This window comes from Rhamphochromis sp. 'chilingali' (genome assembly GCF_963969265.1).
Source record: "Rhamphochromis sp. 'chilingali' genome assembly, chromosome: 1".
Lineage (NCBI taxonomy): Eukaryota > Metazoa > Chordata > Actinopteri > Cichliformes > Cichlidae > Rhamphochromis > Rhamphochromis sp. 'chilingali'.
In genome coordinates this window covers 36,206,789-36,232,082 of record NC_137929.1, presented here as the reverse complement: position 1 = coordinate 36,232,082, position 25,294 = coordinate 36,206,789, and the positions used below count along the sequence as shown (strand labels likewise).

General features: G+C 42.3%; 1 protein-coding gene across 2 annotated transcripts in view; it reads left to right on the top strand.

The window, feature by feature from the left end:
* The first annotated feature begins 6,496 nt into the window (after positions 1-6,496).
* The window catches only part of slc7a8a (solute carrier family 7 member 8a), a 28,183-nt gene continuing 9,385 nt past the window's right edge, over positions 6,497-25,294 (top strand). The window contains exons 1-3 of one of the 2 annotated variants that reach the window (XM_080906346.1): positions 6,497-6,758; positions 20,234-20,438; positions 23,921-24,072. In XM_080906346.1, the coding sequence (XP_080762472.1) occupies positions 20,278-20,438; positions 23,921-24,072 (313 nt within the window). In that variant the 5' untranslated portion in view covers positions 6,497-6,758; positions 20,234-20,277. Of the gene's footprint in view, positions 6,759-13,473; positions 14,444-20,233; positions 20,439-23,920; positions 24,073-25,294 lie in introns of those variants that run through there. The other variant, XM_080906345.1, reaches the window with a different exon arrangement.

Sequence of the window (25,294 nt, the reverse complement as noted above, 5' to 3'; positions counted from 1 at the left end):
TAATATCATTCGCCACAAAGAAGTAATCCAAAATCTCACAATATTCCTCCCAGGATTGCAGCTCGCTGTCGAACGGTGCCACCGAGCCCAAAGTGGTAGCCATTATTCCACACCGAGGGTTACGCTCCACTTCCCACAGATGCTAGCGCTGTACCACTTGCCAACCTCAGTTCATAAGTCACTTAGCACGGTGTAACTTCACAGCAAAACCTGGCTTTTACCCTCGTCGCCATATGTGATATCCTAAGACCAAGGAACCACGGAGACCATGTTTAGCTCACAGTTGCTTCTTTATTAAGAGAACCGGGGCATGCGCCCCCACAGACTGAAAGCTCCCCAACCACTGTTGCCCCCTGGTGGACAAATCCTTGCCACAACATAACATTTATAGTTCCTAGTTTTGCGTCACTATGCCTTCCCTGTCTTCCACGTTTACTCACTCTTGTCTCCGTGTTTCCTGTTCCCTCTGTTCCCCCAGTCGGCCGTGTCGCCATGTCACAGTGTCAAGTCTGCATCTTTGTGAAGGTCTCATGTTTCTTGTTTTATTTTGATAGCTTCTTGTCCAGTGTTCAGTGTATTCAGTTTTTTCTCTGTTTGTTGTAGTGTCGTACATTGGCTGTGTGTTCTTGCATTAGTTCCATGTTCTCCAGTCCATTCAAGTCCTTAGTTGCTAGTCAGGAGATTTTTAGTTTGTTTCTTGAGTATTCATGTATTTTGTTTTAGAGCATTTTTCCCAGCAAATAAAGCTGCCACTTTGAGTTGAGTTTTCCATTTGAGAGTCCTGCGTTTGGGTCCTAACTTTGCTGCCACACAGTTTACCATGACACAAGGATCTTTTAAATCAAATTCAAATTCAAATTCAAATTTTATTTGTCACGTACACAGTCATACACAGTACGATATGTAGTGAAATGCTTGGACAACTGCTCGTGACCTAAAGAAAACAAAAAAAGGAAAAGGCTATGAATAAGATAGGAAATAAATATGAAAAATTAAAAAGGGTAAATTTAACTAGGAAGGAATAGAATATAAATTAAGGTTAAAAATGAAATAACTGTACAACACAAATTAGAATGAAGGGTAAATTTAACTGGGAAGAATAAGATAAAGATAAATATATAAATTAAAGTTGAAAATAAAATAACTGTACAACAAAATACACAATACACAATATAGAACTATATAAGAATGTATGAAGAAATCTAAATATAAATAAATATATACACAATAACAGCAGCTGTACAAGTATTAACCGGAAATGAAGACTATAGTGACCAGTGTTGTGCAAAACCAAAGTCCAGAAAGTCCAGTGTGTGTGTAAGAACTATATGTGTGGGTCAGTACTGTGTGGTGGTGTGATTGAGAGACCGTATCGCCTGCGGGAAGAAGCTCCTCCTCAGTCTCTCTGTGTTGGTCTTCAGGGAGCGGAATCGCTTTCCTGACCTCAACAGAGAGAACAGTCTGTTGTTGGGATGGCTGAGGTCCTTCACGATCTTCCTGGCCTTGGTCCAGCACCGCCTGCTGTAGATTGAGTGCAGGTCAGGGAGCTCGGAGCGGATGGTGCGCTCAGCTGACCACACAACCCTCTGTAGAGCTCGTCTGTCCTGCATGGTGCTGTTCCCGAACCAGGTTAAGATGTTTCCCGCCAGGATGCTCTCTATGGTGCACGAGTAAAAGTTCCTGAGCACCTTGGAGGGCAGTTGGAAGTCTCTCAAGCGTCTGAGGTGGTAGAGACGCTGACAGGCCTATTTTTCACCACGGTGTTGATGTGACAGGACCATGACAGGTCCTGCGTGATGTGAACTCCGAGGTATTTGAAGCTGTCCACTCTCTCCACTGGGCACTCGTTGATGACGGGGGTCTGGTAGTTCCTCTCCTGCTTAGTGCTGAAGTCCACTATCAGCTCCTTTGTCTTACTGACGTTTAGAAGGAGGTTGTTCCTCTGGCACCAGTTCTCCAGATTCCTAATCTCCTTCAGGTAGGCCGTCTCGTCGTTATCAGAGATCAGGCCCACCACGACGGTGTCGTCAGCAAACTTGATGATGGTGGTGGAGCTGGTAGTGGCCACACAGTCATATGTGTACAAAGAGTACAGCAGGGGGCTCAGAACACACCCCTGGGGGGCTCCAGTGCTGAGAGTGGTGGAGGCTGAGACATGTCCGCCCATCCTTACTGCCTGTGGTCTGCCAGTTAGGAAGTTGGAGATCCACTGACACATAGATGAGCTGAGTCCCAGATGCTCCAGCTTGGTGGTGAGTGTGGAGGGAATTATGGTGTTAAATGCAGAGCTGTAGTCTATGAAGAGCATTTTAACATAATTCCCCCTTCTAGTGTCCAAGTGAGTGAGTGATGTGTGGAGGAGATGAGAGATGGCATCGTCTGTGGAACGATTTGGACGGTAAGCGAACTGTAGTGGGTCCAGTGTGTCTGGTAGTGAAGAAATGATGAAGTCTCTGACCAGGCGTTCAAAGCACTTCATCACTACTGAGGTGAGGGCTACAGGGCGATAGTCATTGAGAGAAGCAGGGTGGGGTTTCTTCGGGACAGGAACAATGATGGACTCTTTGAAGCATGTGGGGATCACCGACTGAGATAAAGAGATGTTGAATATCTCAGTGAACACAGGAGCTAGCTGGTATGCGCAGTCTCTTAGGATACGACCTGGGATGCCGTCTGGTCCTGCTGCTTTCCTGGTGTTCACTCTCTTGAAGGCTCTCCTTACTTCATGCTCGGAGATGACGAGCACGTTTCCGGTGCTGGCAGTATCTTCCTGTCTGCAGCCCTTAGCGCCGCTAACACTAGCATTGTTGGAGACCTTAGCTGCAGCCTCGAAGCGAGCATAGAAAGTGTTCAGCTCGTCTGCCAGAGTCACGGCCGCGTTCGTCATACCGGTTGTTGGTGCTTTATAGTCCGTTATTGTCCTTAGTCCCCGCCACAGGCTCCTGGAGTCACTCTGTTGGAGTTGTGACTCTAGTTTCCTCCCGTAGCGCTGCTTCGCCTCTTTCACCGCCCTCCGCACGTTATATGACGCGGCTTTGTACGGGTCCATGTCCCCCGTCATGAGTCCCGTGTTGTAGGCAGCGGTGCGGGATCTCAGAGCGTCGCGGATGGTTTTATCCACCCACGGCTTCTGGTTGGGAAACGTTGTGATAGTCTTTGTCTCCACGGTATCATCCGCTAGTTTCCCGATGAATCCCACAACCGCTTCCGTAAACACGTTGACGTCATCGTCGGAGCTGTTTCTGAACATGCCCCAGTCTGCGTCATCGAGTGCGTCCTGTAACGCGGCCACCGATTGATCCGTCCAGCGCGCGACCTTCCTCTGAACCAGAACTTCCTGTTTCAGCCTTTGTTTGTATTTTGGCATGAGGAAGATGGCGGCGTGATCAGATTTGCCAAACGGGGGGCGGGATTGTGCCTTGTAGCCGTCCTTGACCGTAGTGTAGCAGTGGTCCAGTGTCCTTTCACCCCTGGTGGGGCAGGTGATGTGTTGATAAAAGTTCGGCGCTGCGCGTTTGAGGTTGGCGCTATTAAAGTCCCCCGTCACAATAAGCGCAGCGTCCCGGTGTTGTGTCTGGTGCTGTGTGAGTGCCTCATGCAGCTCGCATAAGGCGGTGACCGTGTCCGCTTGTGGTGGAATATAAACGGCACTTACAATGACCGATGTAAATTCCCGAGGTAGATAAAAAGGACGACACATGATGGACAGTAGTTCCAGATTTGGTGTGCAGGAGCGTGTGAGAGGAACAACGTTCGCACTGTTGCACCAGTTGTTGTTCACCATTAAACACACGCCGCCTCCCCTTGACTTCCCCGAGTCCCGTGTCCTGTCCATGCGGTGAACCGAGAAGAACTCGGCCGGCTGGATGGCGTGGTCCGGCACCGCTGGGTTCAGCCATGTCTCGGTGAAGCAGAGGAGATTGCAGTCCCGAATGTCTCTCTGGAACTTTATCCTGGCCCTGAGGTCGTCAAGCTTGTTCTCCAGTGACTGGACGTTGGCGAGCAGGATGCTAGGCAGAGGTGTGCGGTGTGCACGAGCTCTCAGCCTGTTCCTGACGCCGGCTTTTAGTTTCTTTTGACAATGCAATGAGAAATGCTAGGGCTGCCTATTTTTCATACCTGGTTGCAAAGAGCAGAGGTAATCCTATCCGGTTGTTCAGTCTGACGTCACTAGCCGTGTCTGGGTCTAAACTCCGCTGCAGGTCCATATATCAAACGATCACTATGGCATTACTGAGAGTTGAAAAACTGTCTAAAGTCTTTCATCTTTAATAAAATGATCAGCGTTCTGCTCTACCAGGTGTAACAATTGAGTTTAACATCCAGCCATCCATTAAAACGGAATTTATGACATTTAACGGAGTTAGAAGTTAGCAGGAAGTTAGCTCGCTAGCTTCTATCTAAATACAATATAGCATGTCCTGACTGCGGGTTTTTGGAAACAAATTAAAACGTACAGCTCTGCTATCACTTCCAGCATAAATGAAGACAGAAAACTAAACAGCAGTGACGTTTGTAGGGTTACTGAAGTTTAGGGTTGCCAACTCCCTGAAAAATAAATAAGGGACACCTCGTGGCCAGGGCCGGGCAACCCAGTTGTCTTCACCCTTCCCAGTGTGGTAGCTCTTTTTTTGTGTGTGTGAAATTATTTTTTAACCATTTGACTTGAATTTGATTTAAGCAGATGCATATTCTTTGTGATATGACCATATGGGAAACAAATGATCATTTAGCCATTTATTTTTAGCTCAAAATGACAACATTAACACAGTAAAACAGGTCTCCTTCTTAAACAGAAGCCTGTCATGCTTAACTTTTGAGAATATAAGTAAATCTTTCTTTAAAAGAACTCTGTCCTGCTTAACTTAAAATTATATAAATTAATAGAAAGCAATACAACAAAAATATTCTTGTAACAGTGCACATTTAGTGCATTTAGTACAATTGGCTTCAGTTGAGGTATTATTTCAGCTTTTCTAATGCTAATCAGCTGCTCCTGTTTGTAAACCCGCTTTTTCCCATGATTACGCATCTTAACTCATCATCATTATTAATCTATGTATTACTTTTATGTATTATTCATCTATTTGTTGTAATCATCCATCCTTGCAGTTGTTTATTACACAAAATAAATGATATTATCACACTTCTGGCCACATAGCGCTGATATTCACCGCACATGCCCATATTAACCTTAACCAGAGGGTTTAAACAACAAACCAGTGTTTACATACCATATCTGCTTCTGCCGTGGCCTGGTGGACAAAAAATTGGTAAAGGGTTCCCCGAGCTTTCACGCCCCTCATGTTCTTCTTGTGCCCACCAATAGAAGCATGCCTATGGAAAAAGTGCGCCGGCACACAGTGCAGTGCGCTTTATAGGTGTTATCGTGCACTTTCCCAGCCAGGTGTTTTCCTTTTCCCAGTCCTCCCTGTACTTTTGCAGCCTTTTTTCTTTTCTTTCTCTGAGGGGAACAAACCTTGCTGCTCTAATGCTGGGCTCACACTGTGCGATTTTTGGCCCATTTTGAGCCGATTTTTGAGTCGTGCGACCGATTTGGTGATCGGCCCGATTTTGGCCTTCATCGTGCATCGTGTAGTATACGTGGGGTAACGAGAAGCGATTAACACCTCACGACCAGCTCCCGATCATCAATCGCTCGTGAGGGTGTCACCACAGCCGCTCACACTGCTCATGCGCAAACACGTAAACGTCGGTGAAAAAGATGGAGCAGCACGGCTGTGCAGCCTGTGATCTGGACACAAGTGATGGAGGCACTTGTAGAACTTTGGAAAGCTCATCCGAGCCTTTTCGATGTGGCATCACAAAATTATCACGACCACAACAACCGTGAAAATAGTTGGATTTACACTGCTGCTCAATCACAGCTGCCTGATCATGTTTTTCATTAGCAATTTAGCAAAGTTGATGGTGGTGGTGTGTCTGTGTGAGTGAAAGACAGAGAGAGCGAGCGACAGATTTTCTGTTATAACCTTCATGTTATGGAGGCACAGTGTGAGCACTCAGGTCGCATCAGAGCATCGGGCGGTATAGTGTGAGACCTGCATCGTGACCTGCAAACTTCTAACCCCTGCGAGTCAATCGTGCAGTTTGAGCAGGAGCTGAATAACGTGACTGAAAAAAATCGCAGTGTCTGCCCAGCTTTAGGTGTACTGTCATCCGAGACGTGCACCGCAGTGTCGGCGTTTGTTTCCCTGTTGGCCATGCTTCTTGTTGTGGTCATCTGTTGTCTTCCGGTATTTTCTCCGCAAGCGACCTTTCCTCGACCAATGAGATAATCTGAATTGTCATACTCGAATTGTCATAAGTGTGCTGTCAGCTCATTGGTCACAAAGCAGGAGAGGGGCTGGGAATGATGTTTTCAAACAAAGTGTTAATTCCATTAACATTTATAGACTACTTTTGATTCTCACTGTATTACGGGACAAAGTGCGTCCCTTATTAGCTCAATACGGGACGTGTACTTTTGTTTCTAAATACGGGACGATTCCGTTTTTTAAGAGACGGTTGGCAACCTTACTGAAGTTGGGCTAGCTGGTATATAATGATGTGCTACGTGACCGCTAGCGACACAGCTATGTTAGCATAATATAAACAAGCTAACTTTTTTTCCACTCGATAAAAGTTAACGTGAGTGTTCTCGGTGGTCAGGAACAAATGTAATCGCATGGCAGGATGCTGTAAAAGGACCAAACTTCAGCCAGGAGAACAACTGAGATAATCCATCCACATATGAGGTTAGTCATTCATATACTGCTGCATGGGCTGGGCTGTAGTTACATCCTAAGGTTTTAAAAACTGAGCTTAAATAAATGATTAGTGGTAATAAAAGCCGAGGGAGGTCAACAGTGATCACTGACTGTTTTAGGAGCTTTTTGAGATTAAATAGAAGAAAATACAAAACATTAAACATGTTAACAACACAAAAGCCATATTAAACGCAGACTACTTTAGGCACGGAAGTAGTCAGCCACTAATCAGAAGGTCGGTGGTTCGATCCTATTGCCCCATCGCAGTCATATGATGCTTTTACAACTTTCATACATGACTCTGGTCAAGCAGCCATTACTGTTGGTGTTTACTGTCCGGTCTTTCATCTCCTGTGGTCTGCATGCCTGGCTCCACAGCCATTGCCTCCTGGTTTGGATGTTATTGTTCCAATTTTCCAGCCACTGAGCAGCAAACAACCTGGAACAGCGGGGTTACTCATTAACTGCCATATCTGGAGAATCTTGGTTGTTCACTGCCCAATCTGCCACCTGCCAGGTGTGCATGTGAGTGCAGTTTATGTGAATGCATATGTTACAGGTTATTACATCAGTATCCCTGCAATTAAGTAGGAGAGTGAATGTATAAGAAGTGAAAACCTGAAGAAAGAGTGAAGAGCTGGTCTTTTCAAAAGCACTGAAAATTATCTAAAGAGTATATTTTTCTATATGTCAGCGCATATCATTGTGTCTGTATAAGAACAGTCCTGTGTGCATATTTCCCCCCTACACAGGTATGTGTATATGTGCAGCACTATCTGAATATGAGAGCCACGGCAGGCTTTACCACACTGATAAGCTCCCAGCAGGAGCTTATCAGTGAAGTTCAGCTCACGCTGCCGCTCCTCTAACTTTGTGTCTGTTCCAGCACTTGTTCCTTAAAACAGCCTCCCAAAACTTTCAGTTCTAGACATATAAACTCTGGTCTTTAGACTTATTCGTGATTTCAGTACAGAGTTTTTCAGTATAGCTATAGAGTGCATGCATGTCTGCTGCATATTGGATTGGAATTTAAACAGTGAGTGCGAGGCAAAGCAAAGACTTTCACCTTTCATTTGAGGTAGTTTAACAATGATCATAAACGTCTTAAACTAACACTCAGAGTCAACACGTCTGTCACATTCTGCCAGAGGCTGCAGGTCTGGTGCACTTAGGTCCATAATATATTGGACAAAACACAGTTTTTGTAATTTTGCCTCTGTGCACTGCCACAGGGGATTTAAGGCGAACAATTAGGACACGACGGAAGTGCAGAGTAGAAGATTTAATTCTAAAATTTATGAGACATTTATGGGATGACTGGCTGACGAGTAGTATCTTGGCATGTTCCCTTCAGAATCACAGTCAACTTTATTGACCAAGTATGTGTACACATATAAGGAACTGGGCTCTGCCAATTTCTTTGCTCTCAGTGTACGCAACAGAATAGACAATACTGACAATGAGACATAGACAGTAACAACAAAGCATATTTATTGAGCAATGGTGCAGAGTGTGAAGACGTTGGAATAAATTATGGAATAAATAAGGGATAATTTACTAGTTACTATAGATTCAGTATATTAAAAAAGCCTGAGCGAGTGCATAGAATATGATAAGGATAAGAAACTCTCTGTTACAACATCAAACCAAGTCCAGAATTATTATTGCTAATATGTATTGTAATATATCTATCTCACTAAAGCACTTCTGGATGGATGCAAACTGCATTTCGTTGCCCTGTACCTGTGCATGTGCAATGACAATAAAGTTGAATTCTATTCTATTCTATTCTAGAACACTCCTGAGAGATGCGTCCATGAGTGTAAAACAAGGTTCAAACCACTGCTTACACTCAAGAACAAGAAGGCCTGACTAGACTTTGTCAGGAAACATTTTAAAGAGTCTGCACAGTTCTGAGAAAAAAAATCTTCCGACAATTGAAACCAAGATTATCTTTTAAAAGAATGATGGGAAGAGAAAATCATCATCTGTCAGACATGGAGAAGGCAGTGTAATAGCATGGGCATGTATGAGTGTGATGATTTGTCTGAATCAGAGTCATCACAATCAAACATTTGCTGAGACCTTTAAGAAAAACATTAACATGTATCATGGTGGGATTAAAGGAAAAGCCAAATGATGACTAAGGTCATTGAAAAGTATCCGTATCATACTCCGAATAAAGTCCTTACACCAGCGCTGTCAAACATAAGATTCAACGGGAAGAATTGGCCCTGCAAAGTCTTCAATCGAGCTCACTGGATGACTTTGGAAAATGTGAAGGAGAAGATAAAATTTGGACTTTTAATTGCATTTTAAGGTTTTTCAGCCTCCCAAAGGCCATCGAAACAGATATCAAGACATCAAGGACGATTTCTTTCTGTTGAAGTAGCACTTCCTGTTTTTATATAAGATACCTCAGGGATTAAATGTGCAGTTAAACTTCTGTAAACTAATAAAAAGTGCACTTTCATTGATCCATCCCACAAAAAATCAAAATGGGCTGGATGTGACCCATTATGTAAAACGAGTTTGACATCCCTGGTTCACACTGTTCATCTAATCGGGGACATAATCACTTTCTGACTCAGCATGCATAAATATTTTTTAAGCCTCTTTCAACTTCCACGCTTCTTTTCCTGCACTGCTGTCTCGGTGCTCGTGTCCAGGGTTTTATCAGGAACTCTCTGAGCCTTATCTCTTTGCACAAATGCTGGACAAACACACACATGTGCACACACAAATTTAACAAAAACAAGCCATTTATTGTTGAAATGCCTGTGACCTCTGCAAATACTGACCCCCTCCTTTAAGCTGTTTGCAGGGCACGTGATGAGTAAAAGCAAAGGAGTGTTTACCGAATACTGACCCTGCATTAGATAACATTTCCTTTGCCTGTTTTAAAATTTAAAATTTAAAATTTACCCTTTTTAATTTTTCATATTTATTTCCTATCTTATTCATAGCCTTTTCCTTTTTTGTTTTCTTTAGGTCACGAGCAGTTGTCCAAGCATTTCACTACATATCGTACTGTGTATGACTGTGTACGTGACAAATAAAATTTGAATTTGAATTTGAAAAAGAGGAAACCAAAAGGATCGCTGGCATCAGAGTGAGCACTGTATGGGATTTTGCAAGCATTGTTAGGTAGAAATGTTATTGATTAGATGACCAGTTAAGCAGCTATGGCCTTTTAATTAAACAGATTAAATGACTGACCTAGTTATATCTTTTCTTTAGAGAAGCAGTGTTGGTCAGTTCTCAAACCTATTTTCTGGTAAGTGTTTTATCAGAGCTCTTTATCCTGCTACAATTAGAGTGACGTAATTAGAAACAGTCCAATCTAATCAGCCAAACAATGCCTACAGAAGGCTGCTTTGTTTCAATCAGCGAGCGAGGAAGACGATCAAGGATCAGGTGTCCTCTGTATCTGCAGCCCAGCACAGTCAACACTATCAGAAGCAAAGGGGCCAGTGTTTGATCACAAAGGTAGCTTGATCAGCCTATAATCGCAAGGGTTTTTACACATAATGAAGAAAGAGAGCAATCTAATTCCCCTGCCTGTGTTTATTTATATTAGAATATATTTAAATATAAAACACTTGAGATTTTTGTAACTTGACTTCATTGTGTGATATTTAATTTGTTGTTTATGTGGATCAGAGTGTTTGGCAGCTTTCGGCTGGTTAGCTGATGATGGTGACAGAGGAAAAACAGACCCAGAGCATTTTACTTTGAGTAACTAAACCTCCTCTGGAAAAAGAAATTATAAATAAGAACCTTTGCACACTGTCTCATTTTATCAAATCACAACGTTTCAGTCCAACCGACCTTCATCAGGTACAAAAACACAGAGTACCTGATTTAGTTAAACCCGTAATTAAACCTCTAAAGTGTCGACCAAAACCCAGACACACAAGGGTGTTTGAGGCTGAGCTTCAGTCTTCATTATAGCCACACATTACATCTTTAAACTAATCATTAATTCAAAATTAAATTAAGGAGGTCGATTTCTTTAAAGGAACTTTAATTAGATTAACTTTTGTTCTGTCTGATACATTTAAATGAAAGGCGGTCAATACACGAACGTAATCAAGTGATAATGCTGAATTCATTTATTGGTTATTGGCTTCTTGTGCTTCTGAATCTCAGAGAGAGAACACCTCCAACACGCTGTGTATTACATATATATGTACTCTGTTTAATGTGCATAATTTTCTGAGTCATGAAAGGAGGAAAAAAGTAAAAGTTGGACTATTAATGTTTTAATTTCTTTTCAGGCACGACTCTATAGCTAAAGGGAGGTCTAGTTTCTGTACTTGCTGACCCACTAAAACCTGCTCAGTGCTCAGTTACTACAACAAACTGGTCCACTTATTTTTACTTTCCTAATGATGAAACACGTGATGAATGTGTTCGTGACTAAAGGTGGATTTGCAGTATGAACTTTTTTGTCTGCGATGACAAAAATCTGGGTCATTTCAATCCAGTCTGCAGCGATTCGGGTGACCTTGTTGTTTTGTTCACTCGGCACAGAAAAGCAAGGCCTCGCACAGATTTGTAGATTCAATAACTCAAGATATGTAACGCCTGTCGTCTATTCCGCTATCATGAGTCAACAGTTGTTCAGGAAGTGCTGCTGGGGGTCTCTCAGGTGAAGCTTTCCTATAAAATCAGAGGAAATGCGAATAAAGGGAAAGATGTTTGACAGTAAATGTGTTGTGAAGCACTTTGGCTCAGGGCTTCTCATCCTGCCAGCTAGCTCCTGCACTGAATGAGTGTCCTTGTGTCTCCTACACCGCCAGGGACTGCTTACTCCAGCTGTCCTCTTATCTCTTCAGGGAGAAAGGAAAAATGAGAAATTCCCACCAGTTATTGAGACAGTGAGGGGAAAATCTGGAAGAAGCGGCAGTGCTTTGGCTTTTAAAGAGACATGCTCGTGTTCTGCACAATATTCAGTTAGGTGTGAGCTCAAGAAGGATTAAGATATATTTATATAGAGATCTTTTCTATTTTAGCTGAGCACCTACAAATACTGGTGGTTGGACACACTACAATAAGAGGTAACAATGCAAGTTTTTACAGAGAAAGAAAGAGAGAGTGTAATTTCGAGTAGTGCACACAAATTGTTTTTTTCTCTTCGTATTCTCTGACCCTTCTCTCTGAAGGCGCCAAATTGTTTTTAAAAACACATTTTTTATCATTATAACTGATTTTCCAAGAGCAACCATCATTATGTGAATTCTAAATATAGATTTATTTAAAAAAACATGCAGCCCAAAGATTCTGAAGCAACAACATCGCATGCAGGATGTTTACAATGTTGCTGTGTAACCAGTGTATTTCGCTCTTTAGCCCTCAGCCATAAAGGCTTAAAGGCTGGTTGGTTTCCCCCGGCAACCTCAGCTGGTTTGTGAGTGATTGCTGGAGGCTGCAAGGAGATGTGTTGTGCAGGATCAAAAACCTCCTTCCAATCACTGTGAGCTCGGGATGCTGGCAGCGAGTTTGCACGGAAGTTCCTGATACGTCTGCAAACACTCGCCAACTGCTCCTGATAGAGTTCTACCTTTTATGCGGTGCCTATAAGCGCCTTGTGTAATGTTCACCTACACACTCACTGGGGGCAGCTCAGGGTTTATGGAGAGAAAATATTCTCAGAAGGTTGATACATGCGGATGATGTGATCCACAGCTGTAAACTAAAATGTATAAATGTGTGTAATTCTAAGTCTTTCCAGATGTGGGTTTGCAGTACAAATGTGAACAGGCACAAAACCATTTTACATCCAAACCGGAACAAGCAGTGATCACAAGCATTTTTAATTTCAGTGTCACATGTTTTTCACGTACACAGAGTAGTGTACACATATCCAAGAGTGTTTGTGCCACGCTTCACACCATCACCGTGCACGTGCACTCCAGGATTTCGGACGATTTGGTGTCAGCTTCACGGAGCCACATGTTTAAGAAAACTGGGACATATGATAAAAAAAAATATCAGTTTTTAATCGTGGAATGACGAGTTATCCACTTTATTTAGAAGAAAAAAAGAGTTTGTTTTTTGGCAGTGACACGGGAAGTCAGATATGCCAGTTTTCCGGTTGTACTTAAACGCATTTACATTTGTTGACATGTGAAACTGACACCGTAAAAACTGCAAGCATGGCGTGCACGTGCAACGTGATTCGTCCATATCAGGTGATCATTTTAGGCATATTTGATGATTTATAGGCGAGTGAAAAAATGTCACAAACATTCTTAGACATCTGCACACACAGGAAACTCTTTGGCCCGGAAAAACACCATATATGTGGTGAGGTAGAAATAAAGAAAATATGTTTGTTCAGGTCTGGATCTATTTGTAAAATATATGTGTGTATGTGGATTGGAACACACTAGCAGACACACACACACAAACACAGATTTACACACAAATCCCTGTGAACACTTGTACATTTTGGTTCACGCATGTAAATCATCAGACTAATTTCTCTCCACAGAATCAAAATAAATGTTACACCCCCGATTTAGGGAAAGGGGTCTGTGACCATGTAAAGCTGCACAGACCCCACGGATGAAAACACACCGGCAGTGCTGTGGCGTGCAGCGTGAGGTGTGACGTCTCGGTGAAAGAGCTAAATTTAGACCGCATCTTGAATAATAAGCGAGAGAGTATGACAGAGGAAGGGGGGCAAAGGGAGCAGAAGCAATGAAGACTGAATCTACATATATATCTTTTCTTTTCTCTTAATCAAAAAGCGGTTTTAGTTGTTTATTGAAGGAGGAATGAGTAACGCAGCACGAGCTCATGGTCGTGAGAAGAAAAACACAGACTCGAAGTAGACAGGGGGCTGGGAGTGGGGCGGTGCTATGAAGAACGTGTATCTACTCAAATTCAGTGTTCTGTTCAAGGTTTTCACAAGTCGGTGTTTACGGCAAAGCTGAGCTACTTCTGAGTGTTTCCTGCACTGCTGGAGCAGCTCTCTGAGAGGATGTTTTTGTCTCTCCGGCTCACACCTGGAACAAGGAAAGACTGAGAGAGCTCTTTCTTGTTTTGTTTCGAAGTGTCTCTTTGTTTGACACAAGGACCGTGTCACTGTATTTATTACCTACCTGACACTGGAATAAGCGTTTTTCTCTCGATAAACGGACTTATCATCACGCGCTGCTTGTGTCAGGCTCTACTGCGCGAGATCACTTTGTTTGGTTTGTCAGCTGCGCGGAAATCTTGAAGAAACTTAGCTGTCAGGAAGCTGCGCTTTTTTATTTCTTTTTGCACACGGTTTCCAAAAAGCACTTCACATTTTTGCTGACCTTATGCTTTTTAATATAGAGATTTTTTTTCTTAATCTGACAAATTAATCAAGTTGCTGAAAGCAGCAACGATAAACGTCCTTTATCAGATAAGCGGGGCACGTTTCCTGTACGCACAAGAAAGACGCACAAGGAAGACGCTTGCGCTCAAGCACTCCAAGCGCACGGGCAACACCAAGTGCATAAAAAAGACATTTAAAACGAAATAAAATCGTCCATCTAATAAGATGACGGACGGCCCAAGACAACGCAGCAGCACGGCGGGATCTGCCAAGGATGGTGCCGCTGTGAAGGAGTCAGGAGGAGGTGTTGCGCTCAAGAAGGAGATCGGGCTGGTGAGCGCCTGCGGTATTATTATTGGTGAGTGTCACTGCTGTTGCGTGGGAATGACATGTGGTGCAGGCTGTTGTCTGACAGCACAGCGACGAATCTTTATGTTGAATGTCTGAGGGTCTGAGACTGTATGAAAAGTGTGTAAAAATGAGAATATGACAAACAGGGACGGGACTAAGCACTGCAGAGAAAATCAGAGTATACAGCCACCTGCTCTTCAGTTATGAGCAGGGTAAAAAAAAGCTGCACTGGGATCAAATTCCAGATTTGATGAATGTAGTTTACAAGTTTATGATAATGATGATCATTTGTGTGACTCTAAAAGCAAGGCAGAAATGTTGCCAACACATATTGTAGTTAATCAAAAAGGGCGTTAAGTCTCCATCATGCTTAAAATGATTAAAACAGGCAAACACACTCTCTACAGAGCAACCTCACATGACAGCTGGAAACAGCTGAACACAGGTAGACACCACAAACTAAACTTATATTGTAATTGAGTCTGCCCTGTAACAGTCTCCTGCCCTTTGCCCCTGCAGTCGTTAATCACTGAAGCTATCATCATTTTTCTGTAGTCAATTTTCTGCAGCAATCAGGATGTTGTCCCTTTAACTCATCTCTGAGGATTGGTGCATGCAGTTTTTAGGCTCATGTGACTGATCTGAGCCTGCAGCTGTAATTTAGTTAGGATTGACTGGAAAATGCACCTTTAGCCCATTATAATGCACACACACACCAAAATACAAGCTCAAAATTTCAACCCTACAGTGATACTGGATCATCCACTTACCATATATGGTTCATCAGATAAAGGGTTAAAGACATTTCTCCAGCCACTTTAACTTTTAGTTCAGTTATTTGACTCCTTACTCCTGTAAAATGCAGGAACCTTTGCACGGGAATCCACCATTCTTTGTAATTACAGCTGAATACTGCACCGTGACACTTTTGAGGAAAAGTACTAATAGAAAGCTGCTTTGCTATGTATTTGAGTATCGTGTTGAGTGCAAAGACCCACAAGACTGTAAAGTTTAAGATCAAATCAGTAACATTTTGATATTTTCATTATGGATTTTCAAAAATTTCACTCCATGACTAAGACTCCTGTAGTGATAATGCCCACTATTCATGCTTAGAGTGTTTAATAAAGTATTGAGTACTCCAGCAGTCCCCTAAACTGCAAGGAGTGAGGAGTAAGGAAATGATGACAAAGGCTTAAGTCTTCGAATCGTTCAAAGTGCTGTTTTATATTACACGGGGCAAATTGTAAAATAAGCTATATGTACTGCAGCGTAACATAACATGCAAACTTCTCTTGGAAGAAGCTTTCCGAGGTCAGAGATAGAAGCAATGATGATGAGGATCAGGTGTGTGATTGATTAGCATTGTTTTAAATGTTGACTGATTGATTTTCAATCAAAATAGTTACCAAATAACCAGAAATTGCTTTTCATTTCAATTCAAATGACCACAATCAGCCTACTAGCACTGTCACTATCCTCGTGGATTAGATGGACTCAGTTAACGCGAGCGGTGAAAGCCATCCCTCATTTGTCTAACAGCAACAGGGGTCTCTCGATGCATTATCATCATCACATGACAAACTGATCTATAAAAACTTTGGGGTAAAATATGGCACAGGTTGTCCTGCCAGAGTGTGCGGTCCTCATGCTGACCTTGCCAGGAGGAATAGAAGGGCGGGGGATGAGTCACTCATTCACGTGTTTCCACGGCAACGGGAGAAGAGAGGGGAGACGGCGGGGTGGGTTGATATCCCGAGAAGCTTTCAACAAGAGAGGAGTACAAAAAAATGACGTGGCAGGGAGAGATGAGACTGTTACTCTGTGAAATCAGACGCTGGAGATCCCTGCGCATGCTGACAGCATCCTTACTCCACCAGCTCAGCTCCACCCTTCAACACACCCGCATTCATCATAATCTAAACTGCTTGCTTTATCAATCTCCATTTACCTGCCAATCGTTAAGAAATGTTGGGGCAGCACAGGGCCGGGAGGTTTTTATAGCCCTCCATAGTCCACACTCCTCGGCGCTCAGCCCTCTTGTCCTTGGCCAAGTAACTCATTCATGCCACTTCAGTTCACGCCGTCCTGTGCGAGGGAGACGTGAGCTCAGGTGACTCGACTGATCCTTTGGTTCACGAACATGCCCTGCTGGGTTTCCATGAAAAGGGTCGAGCACACGAGGACATCAAATGTTTTTATGACCTATTGTACAGTTCAGGCATTTATCGCTCATACACGTACACACACACACACAAATGAAGGTCCAAAGCCTGGGATTAGAAGTGAACTTTTGGCCATTCTTGGCTCCACCCTGATAATGCTGTTTTATTAGCTTGCCTGGCTTAGCCATGTCTGAGCTGCACTCCAGTCTTTGTATTATGTAAAGAAATTCCTGGATGAATCGTACTTTTATTAAATATTAATTTCTTTTTAAACTGACTCACATTGCAGAGACTAAATCCAGGAATAATTGGCAGGATTAATGATAAACAGACAAACAAGCCTGCCTTTATTTTGCTTCCTCTTTTCCTCTTCTTGCTATCAAAACCATTAATGCGAGTTACGTCCGATTAATTACTTCAGTGTAATAATACCTTCCTTTCATATTCAAAAGCATGCACGCATGCACAGTCTGAGGCTCCGGCTGAGGGCCAAGCAGCAGGTTGCCTCAGCTTGGTAGCTGTTTAAACAGGGATTTGCAGCTGAGGGGAAATACAAAGACTAATTCTACAGAGCTTTGCAAAGGCTCATCTGGGTTATATCATAATGCTGCACAAACACACACACGCTGCCTAACATTTATAACTTGTGGATGCTGTTTGGTTGAGTGATATCTTTAGGGGTGTCACAGGGAGGCTCAGGCAAGCTAATTTATACAATAGGCTGTATATAAAAGAGGGACATAGGCATCATTTATCTACAGTCTATGTAAAAGACTGAATATATAAACAGTGGTTAATGTGGAAACCATTGGCTTATAAACTACGGTTTCAAAGTGTTGAGTGTAGCATTTTAGCATTTTCTTTTTTCTTGTGGAAAGTTGTCTTAGCCACTTTCTTGAGCAACGTGCGTCTCTAATCTGCTGTGACATTAAGACTGATGCTGACTTTGCAAAAACACCCTTGGAACAAAATGTACTTACTGGGGGGGATGAACACCAGACTCCTCAGAAGGTCTTTCATTACAACCTCAACACAACAAAGCAGCATGTTCCTGTCACTCAAAGTGGCCTCGCCCATAATTATGCACAACTAAGCCTGGGTTAAATGGGTTTATATGTTGTTGCAATGTAGACTAAGACCTTGTTTTGTACCAGATTAGAAAAATCTTAAATCTGTTTTAAAGTCGGAGTTTTAACATGAACACCGCCTCATTTCTGTATCCAGCATCAGGTGTTTTTGTGTTTATTTTTCATGGCATTGTTTAGATTTTGGTTGTCGATGCCAAGTCTTACTACCACTTAAAACATGCACGTTAAGTGTTTTTATTTTTGCTTCATCGCATTCTCTTTTTTGGTGTTTTATGTTAAAAAATTATTTTGCATAAAGAATTACGTATCATTTAATTTGCAAATTATCGTTACTTTTTAGCTACTTTTTATTTCATTGGGGGTGGGTGGGGGGGTTACATGACTGCTCTGGTGACTCATGTGGGCAGCTGAACGTACCAGACAGTGATCCCAGTTTCTATTATGAGTCACATAAAATGTGGCTTCCTAGAAACCTAGATATGAAAAAGTGGTCTTTCTAATTCCTTAAAAATGAAATCTTGTTTTGAAAAACAAGGAACAGAAATATGCTCAGAGGGCACAAACCAATCCTCTTCCTTTATGAAACAACGATCTAATAAAAAAATATATTATTTATATTTTGTAGTTAAAAATGTACCTAAATATGTAAAAAAGAACAACTTTGTGGAGATTCGACAGCTCAGACTTTTTATCGCCTGCTTCTTAAAGGTGATGCAGCACTCAGCTGGTCAGAGATTGCAAAGAGTTTAGCAACTCCACATTAAAAAACCAAAAAAACCTCCCAAATTTCTTTCCCCTTGGCCTGCTTGGAGACAAAGGGGTGTAAAACAACAAATGTAAGAACAGGAAACATGCAGATTCCACATTAGTCAGCAGTCTTGCACCGTAGTGCGCAATGATGCACATGACATGAACGCACTACATGCAGGCGCACATTTGATTGCCTCTATAAAAAAGTCTCCATTATCTAAAGCTCAGAGCATAAACACATTCAAAACAACATAGATCAGACACTTTACACTCAAAAGCCTCTGGAAAGTCTACCAAACTTTATGTTGCACAGGCAAATCCACCCATCCAGACCGTTTTACAAGAAAAGCAACATTAATGCTGAGTCAGCAGATGGCTGCTTTCCCCCCCTGCCTCTAGATGTTAAAGGTGAGGCACTTTCTGTCATAAAGTTGTCAACAAAATCAGGGGAGAAAGAGTTTGTTTGTCTCCTTTTTACCTTTAAGCTGCAACTAGCGTTATGTAAGCCAGCGGCTGCTCTCGCCACTCGCACACGATCCATATGGAGTCTGTTACAGCTAAAAAACAATGTGCATGTTTTTAGTTGTGCACATGCCTTTGACTTAGATTAGGCTAATCTTAGAAAGCCGAGGTACCACGAGCGCTTAAATAGAGCAGCATTGTGTGTGTATGAGTGTGCAAACAAGGGAGGATTTTAAAAAAAAAAAAAATTGTTTGATTTAGATTTATACAGGCCTGAAGAATCAGTCCTGTATTACACAAGAAATTAAAAAAAGCCCACCTGATTTCCTGGAAGATATATAAACAGAGATGTAGCGTTAATATTACACAGGTAAAATGTCTAAAAACCTTTACTAAAGGATGGTTTAGTTTGTCTAATTGGTTAAAATGGAAGTAGTTTGATAATATTCACAACTTAGAGCCCTAATCCCCCAGCTTGGTATGAACAGGAGTCGACAGCAGCTTAAATACTACACTTTATCTGCAGTTATAGCAGCCACAAAGGATCCACCTGATGATGTCTCGAGGCACAATATGATAGCATCGTTCATATCTCTGACTTTTGTACTGTAACACTGCACTCACTGTGATTTAACCCAGCCAACCTTTGACCCCGGCACTTTTCCCTGTGGCTGATGGCATCAAGCCTTCAAACCACGGTGAGCTGAACTTGATCAGTTCTCGTGACCGCCAACGTCAGCCTTATCAGAGGAGTGAACGCTTTCGTGTTAGACCTGAACCCAACCATCCGTCTCTTTCATCTGCTGTGCAAACTGCTCTCTGACGCTCATTGAATATGTCAGGGCATTATTCTCCCCCCTCTGCGTCCACGTTTCAGTCCTCCTCCCTCTTTGCACTCGTTAACCCTGCTCTCGGCCCTCTTCCATCTCCTCATAGCTATGCCAAGTCAGCATATCGCAGGTTCCCACTTTGCCAGGCAGCTCGACTGATTCATTGCTGTTGAAACTCTGCTCGTTCTCTCTCTTATTTTTTAAAGCATCTTTTCCATTTTACTCGTGACCTAACTATTTATTTCCTGTCTAGTTTGTCATATGTCTGTTTCCTCAGTCTTTCCCTCGGTGCTTCTGGGTGAATTCATACACCAGTGATCAGCCATCCACTTGTATAATAATCACAAGATAGTAATAAATTGGTAGAGCAGTTGCCCTTATAGCCACACTTTGTTTTCTAATAACATGGGACAAGCCCTAAAGCTAGACAACTACTTCCCATAATGCTTTTGGACAGCACTTCTGAAACGTGAACCCTTTCTCTCCCTCCACCCTCCACCAGGTAACATTATTGGCTCAGGTATCTTCGTCAGCCCAAAGGGTGTGATGGAGAATGCCAGCTCAGTGGGCCTGGCTTTGATCGTCTGGATCATCACCGGCATCATCACCGCCATCGGGGCGTTGTGCTACGCCGAGCTAGGCGTCACCATCCCCAAGTCTGGAGGAGACTACTCCTACGTCAAGGACATCTTCGGCGGGCTGGCAGGGTGAGTGAGTCGTTCGTTCTTTTATAGATGTCACACATCTTCAGGGGTAAATCAGCACCTGTGTTTTAACTCTTCCCCGATTGGAGGTCTATTAGGGGTAACTCTGTTTTGTTTATTTTAATTGAGGAGTTTCTATCATTGGCCTCGTCATTGAACAAAAGGCCTCAGAGTAGCTTACTGGGGCCACCCTTCGAAAAAACAGAAACTTATCCTAATGGCCCTGAAACCATGTTTTTATTGATTATATACTGAGGTGTCAAAACTCAACATTAAGGATACGGGGGGGTCGCCAGCTGTCTTCTTTATGCTGGAAAAAGTTAAGACCATGACGTACAAAAAATAGGACACCATTTGTTACTAATTGAAAGCTGATTTTCTCCATAACAAATGTGTTTTCAAAGGATTACATCTTTGTAATTGGAATGATTTATATTTCAGCTTCTCTCTTTGGACTTTTTTATTCACTCTCACATCAGTGAGGGCTAAGAAGCCCCCAGTCATTCCACAAAAGGTTTGGTTATTAACTGCATAACAAAGAGAAGAAGGGCCTGAAATGGGCCAGAAACGACTAAAGTTAATTTGACATGGATTTGACGAGTCCTGGTGGATTATCCAGCTGATGGAGCTCAGATGTATGGATCCAAAGCAGGTCCAGAGGTACAAGCACAGCAACCAGATATAACATATTAAAAACACTAAATCCCACAATGACGTTAATTTTGTGAAATTTTTGCATCTAAAGTCCACCGTAGAAAGGTGGACTTTAGCTTGTAGCCAGCTGCAGATCTTAGAAACAGACATTCACCCAACTGACTCAAATTAGTTGCCAGTAAATGAGCTTCCAGGTGACTCAGAGAATCTCGAATGGCACGCCGCTGTGGGGGTTTTCAATCTTTAATGGAAAGTTTTGAATTGACTTTCCGCTCACGGCCTCCTCCCATTCATCCATAAATGGCTTCTTACAGCAAGAGCTTGGGAATCACGCTAAGTTAGTTTCCTAGCAAAAACAATATTGTTTGTTAGCGAAGATTTCACACACACTAGGCCTTTTCTCAGAAAGTAAACACACACCAGACCATTGTTGTTTTTTTTTCCAACTATCACAAGGATGCATATTATCAAGATATTCTGGGAGAGGAATTCAAGCAGACCAAACAGACAATGATTGTTTGTGTCTCTTTGTGCGCAAACTATCAATACACATCAATGAACATCTAACTCCAGAGACTTTGTACTCTGTGGCTTCACATGCTCAGTTTGAAGTGTTGGGGCCGCACCGTTTCCATGTGCCCTGGGTATAGCATAAATAAATCCATGTTCAAGGGATGTTTGTTTTTGTTTTGCTGCTCCCTTTGTCCCCATCTGTGTATATGGGGGCGTGCTTATAAGTCACTAACTGGAATGGTGGGTGTACTTACATCACCTTCGCAGCTGTGCGAAGGCGAGCTCGCAGAAGAAAGAATTTGAAAATTGTATCGTCAAACACTTGAATGGACAGCGCTTCATGCACAAAGGGCCTTTGTTGTATCAAACTGACGAGGGTTACGTAACACCTGTAATGTCCCCTACACGGAATACTGTAGGTGTAGCTGGTTTCAGTGGTTTAAGTGGAAGTTAAATGGAAACAAATGATTCACAAATTTCTCATTACATTCCATCATCCTAACTGCAAACCCTTCTGAAACTCTACACCGTAACTTTGCTGTGCCCGACACCGTAAACTGACGTGCATTTACTTAGAAATGTAACTGCAGGCCATGTTGTAGCCTCGACAAGTGGGTGACGCCGACAGCTGCATCTGTAGCTGTCGAGGGCGATGTATGGTTACATTTCTAGGAAGGTGCACGTCAGATTACGGTGTAGGATTTCCAAAGGGCTTGAAGTTATGACGTACCTAATGTGTAGGTTTAAAACAAAGTCGACTGAACACTAGCAACAGTGTCAGCCACTTGTGTAGTCTAGGTCAAAGACTATACATAGACTCAGTGCAGAAGAAAGGCATTACTGTTAGCATTTTAGTTTTTAGGTGCAATGCTAACTTATGAGCTAACAGAATCTAACATTGTTTTCTAGCTGCATCCACAAACTTTATACACTGATATATTTAAATACTACTTAGTGCTAAATAACTTACAGATTGTTCTTTTCATAATTTATTAACAACCTAATATTCAACAAGTCCATTTTATAATATTATAGATAATTTATACATTAATTAACATTAAAATATTGCAGCTAGCTTGGTGTGCTTCAAAGTGTAATGGTAGATTAGCTTGTTTCATCGTTGTCACCTTAGTTTATCATATGTTTACACATTAAACCCAACACATTATTTTTTTACTGTATTTAACAGTAATAAATGTAGGTTTTAGATCCTTTTAGTAAAGTAAAAAAATACATCATTTACCTGAAATATACTAAATTTGAGTATTAAAAATGCTAAAAGTGAAGCGAGCAGTGTGAAAGGGGAGTTATTCGAGAGTGACGTTTTTTTAACAAACACTCACAAATTCCAGCGAGCCGCCATCCCATTAATGCACTCGAGTGTAATGATCCCTTTTTAAGCTTCCAGAGAATTTAATGGAGATATCACGTGTACGGTTATACCTGTCACTCCGTTAAGCCCCTGAGCTCTGCTAAATCTCGTGTCATCAGCCCGATATTCATTTTATTCCACTATTGCTGATATCTGCCTGTTTGCATGTTTTTGTTATCATGCTGAGGCGAGTGAGATAAGTATTGTCAGGCATGTCTATCTAAACAAATCATGTAAGATGAAAACGAGGTGAAAATTACAAAATACATCAATGTGAGTAAACACAATAAAAAATGTAACAAAAAACAATGGGCTGATGTGATATTAAAGCAGACAATGTGTAACATGTGGCGTGTTGGTGTATTGTTTCACTGTTGCGTTTCTCCATGACTACTGCTACTTTGGCAGGTTAAAAGACTGGATGAGTCACCCCATTTTAAACTGTTGCCAGGCAGAAATGTATGGTCTGGGTTAAACTAAATGTCGTTTCCCTGCACAAACACAGGAAAATAACGGGGCAATGTGCCGGTAACCTAACATCAAAGTAGCTGCAAATTTTTTTTACTATTTTAGTCACAAGCAGCATGAGATTTCCTCTCTTTGCTTTGTTCTGAGTGATGCAAGGAAGTGGTTCTATTCAGTAACTGGGTCATTTGTTTTTTAGTGTTAGCTGAGTATAGCAACTGAAGCCATTCATGGCTCCTCAGAACCCAAAGGTGACACTGTTGTGTAGCTTCTTTTCCTAGTACAAACTATTAAATTAATGTAATGTGGAGAAAGTGAAATAGGCACTGGTACTTTCATAAATGATTCACTAATCATTGACTGTTACAAGCTTAATAAACCATGAACATATGAACTGTTTTATTGACTTGTTATTTTTGTTCGCGTAGTCCATTAATACTCAGTTAAAGTTCTTTCATAACTATCCCTTCTTTTTGCGCAGGTTCCTGCGGTTGTGGATCGCTGTGCTTGTCATCTACCCGACCAACCAGGCTGTGATCGCGCTGACGTTCTCCAACTATGTCCTGCAGCCTCTGTTCCCCACCTGCTTTCCACCAGAAAATGGCTTGCGTGTGCTGGCTGCCGTTTGTCTTTGTGAGTAGCACATCACATCTAACTCGTGTGCACACGCCCAGACACAAATGAACCACAACCCAGAGGTGTGTTTTCCACGTCATGGAGGACAGACTTCCAACAACTAAGATAAACTGAACTACAAACTCTGACTGAATTTAATGGCGTTAATGCTAAACTGGTGAAGGCATTGACTTCTAAAGGTTACATAATAATTTGTGAAACACAAAAACGTTTAAGCAGTGATGTCTGTGAAGGTTCTCAGTCGTCCAGGTCATCGTAGTCTAAGGGGCTTGGAAAGAAAAGCGTCTGGACTTCTTTAAGTTTCTTGAAGACGTTTCAGCTCTCATCCGAGAAGCTTCTTCAGTTTTAAGAGCAATTGGTGGAGAGTCCCAGATTTTTTAAGACCTATTGGGTGTGTCCATAAGAGGGTCGTGGAGTCTCTATTGATCCTCTGCCTAATCACACGGTGTGAAAACGGGTGTTGGATCTCATAACTGGATTATAGATGGCGGACAGTTGGTGTCGTCAGCACATTGGTGTCGACACCAACTGTCTGGAGTTCTTCAAGAAACGTAAAGCAGTCTTTCTGAGCTGCTTAGAGTGGGGGTTTAAATTTGGCTTTAAGTATTGGTTATAGTTTCCTTGACGCATTGCCATCATATTTTGGCTCGGGGTCTCCAAGTGGTGTAAATGTCATCATCAGATAATGAGCAGAAGGCTCTATGGAGACCCTGTGGTTGTGTGATTGCTCCAAGTCTTACGTGGAGACTTGACCTTACAGCGGACTTGGAACGATGACTTGATCGTCTTGTCTCCGGCGCTCCATGTCGGCAACAATTGAGTACAATCGAGGGTTTGGGAGACATGTTTCACCTATTTTAAGGCCTAGTTCACTTCTCTTGTGGGAGGGGCTTAGAGCAAATATCTGCTTCATGCAGCTTTAACAAACGAGTCTAATAACAGCATTTAGATGTTGTGGAGTTCAACATTTGAAAGTCCTTTCAAGCACATTTTCCAATCCAGCAACTGTTGCTTTGTTGACGTCATCACATTCAACCTATTTATAATTCACTGACTGGTTGAGTTATGACTTTGTTTATCCAGTTTATGCCTTCTATCCCAGTTTTCCCCTGTTTTATGAAGCACTTGTGTTTTTTAACCCTCAGTTAGAGGTCATGTGAGAGAGGAAGTGCACAGGGAGCTGGCAGAGTTTAGCCGTGAGGAGTAAATGTGTGGAGAC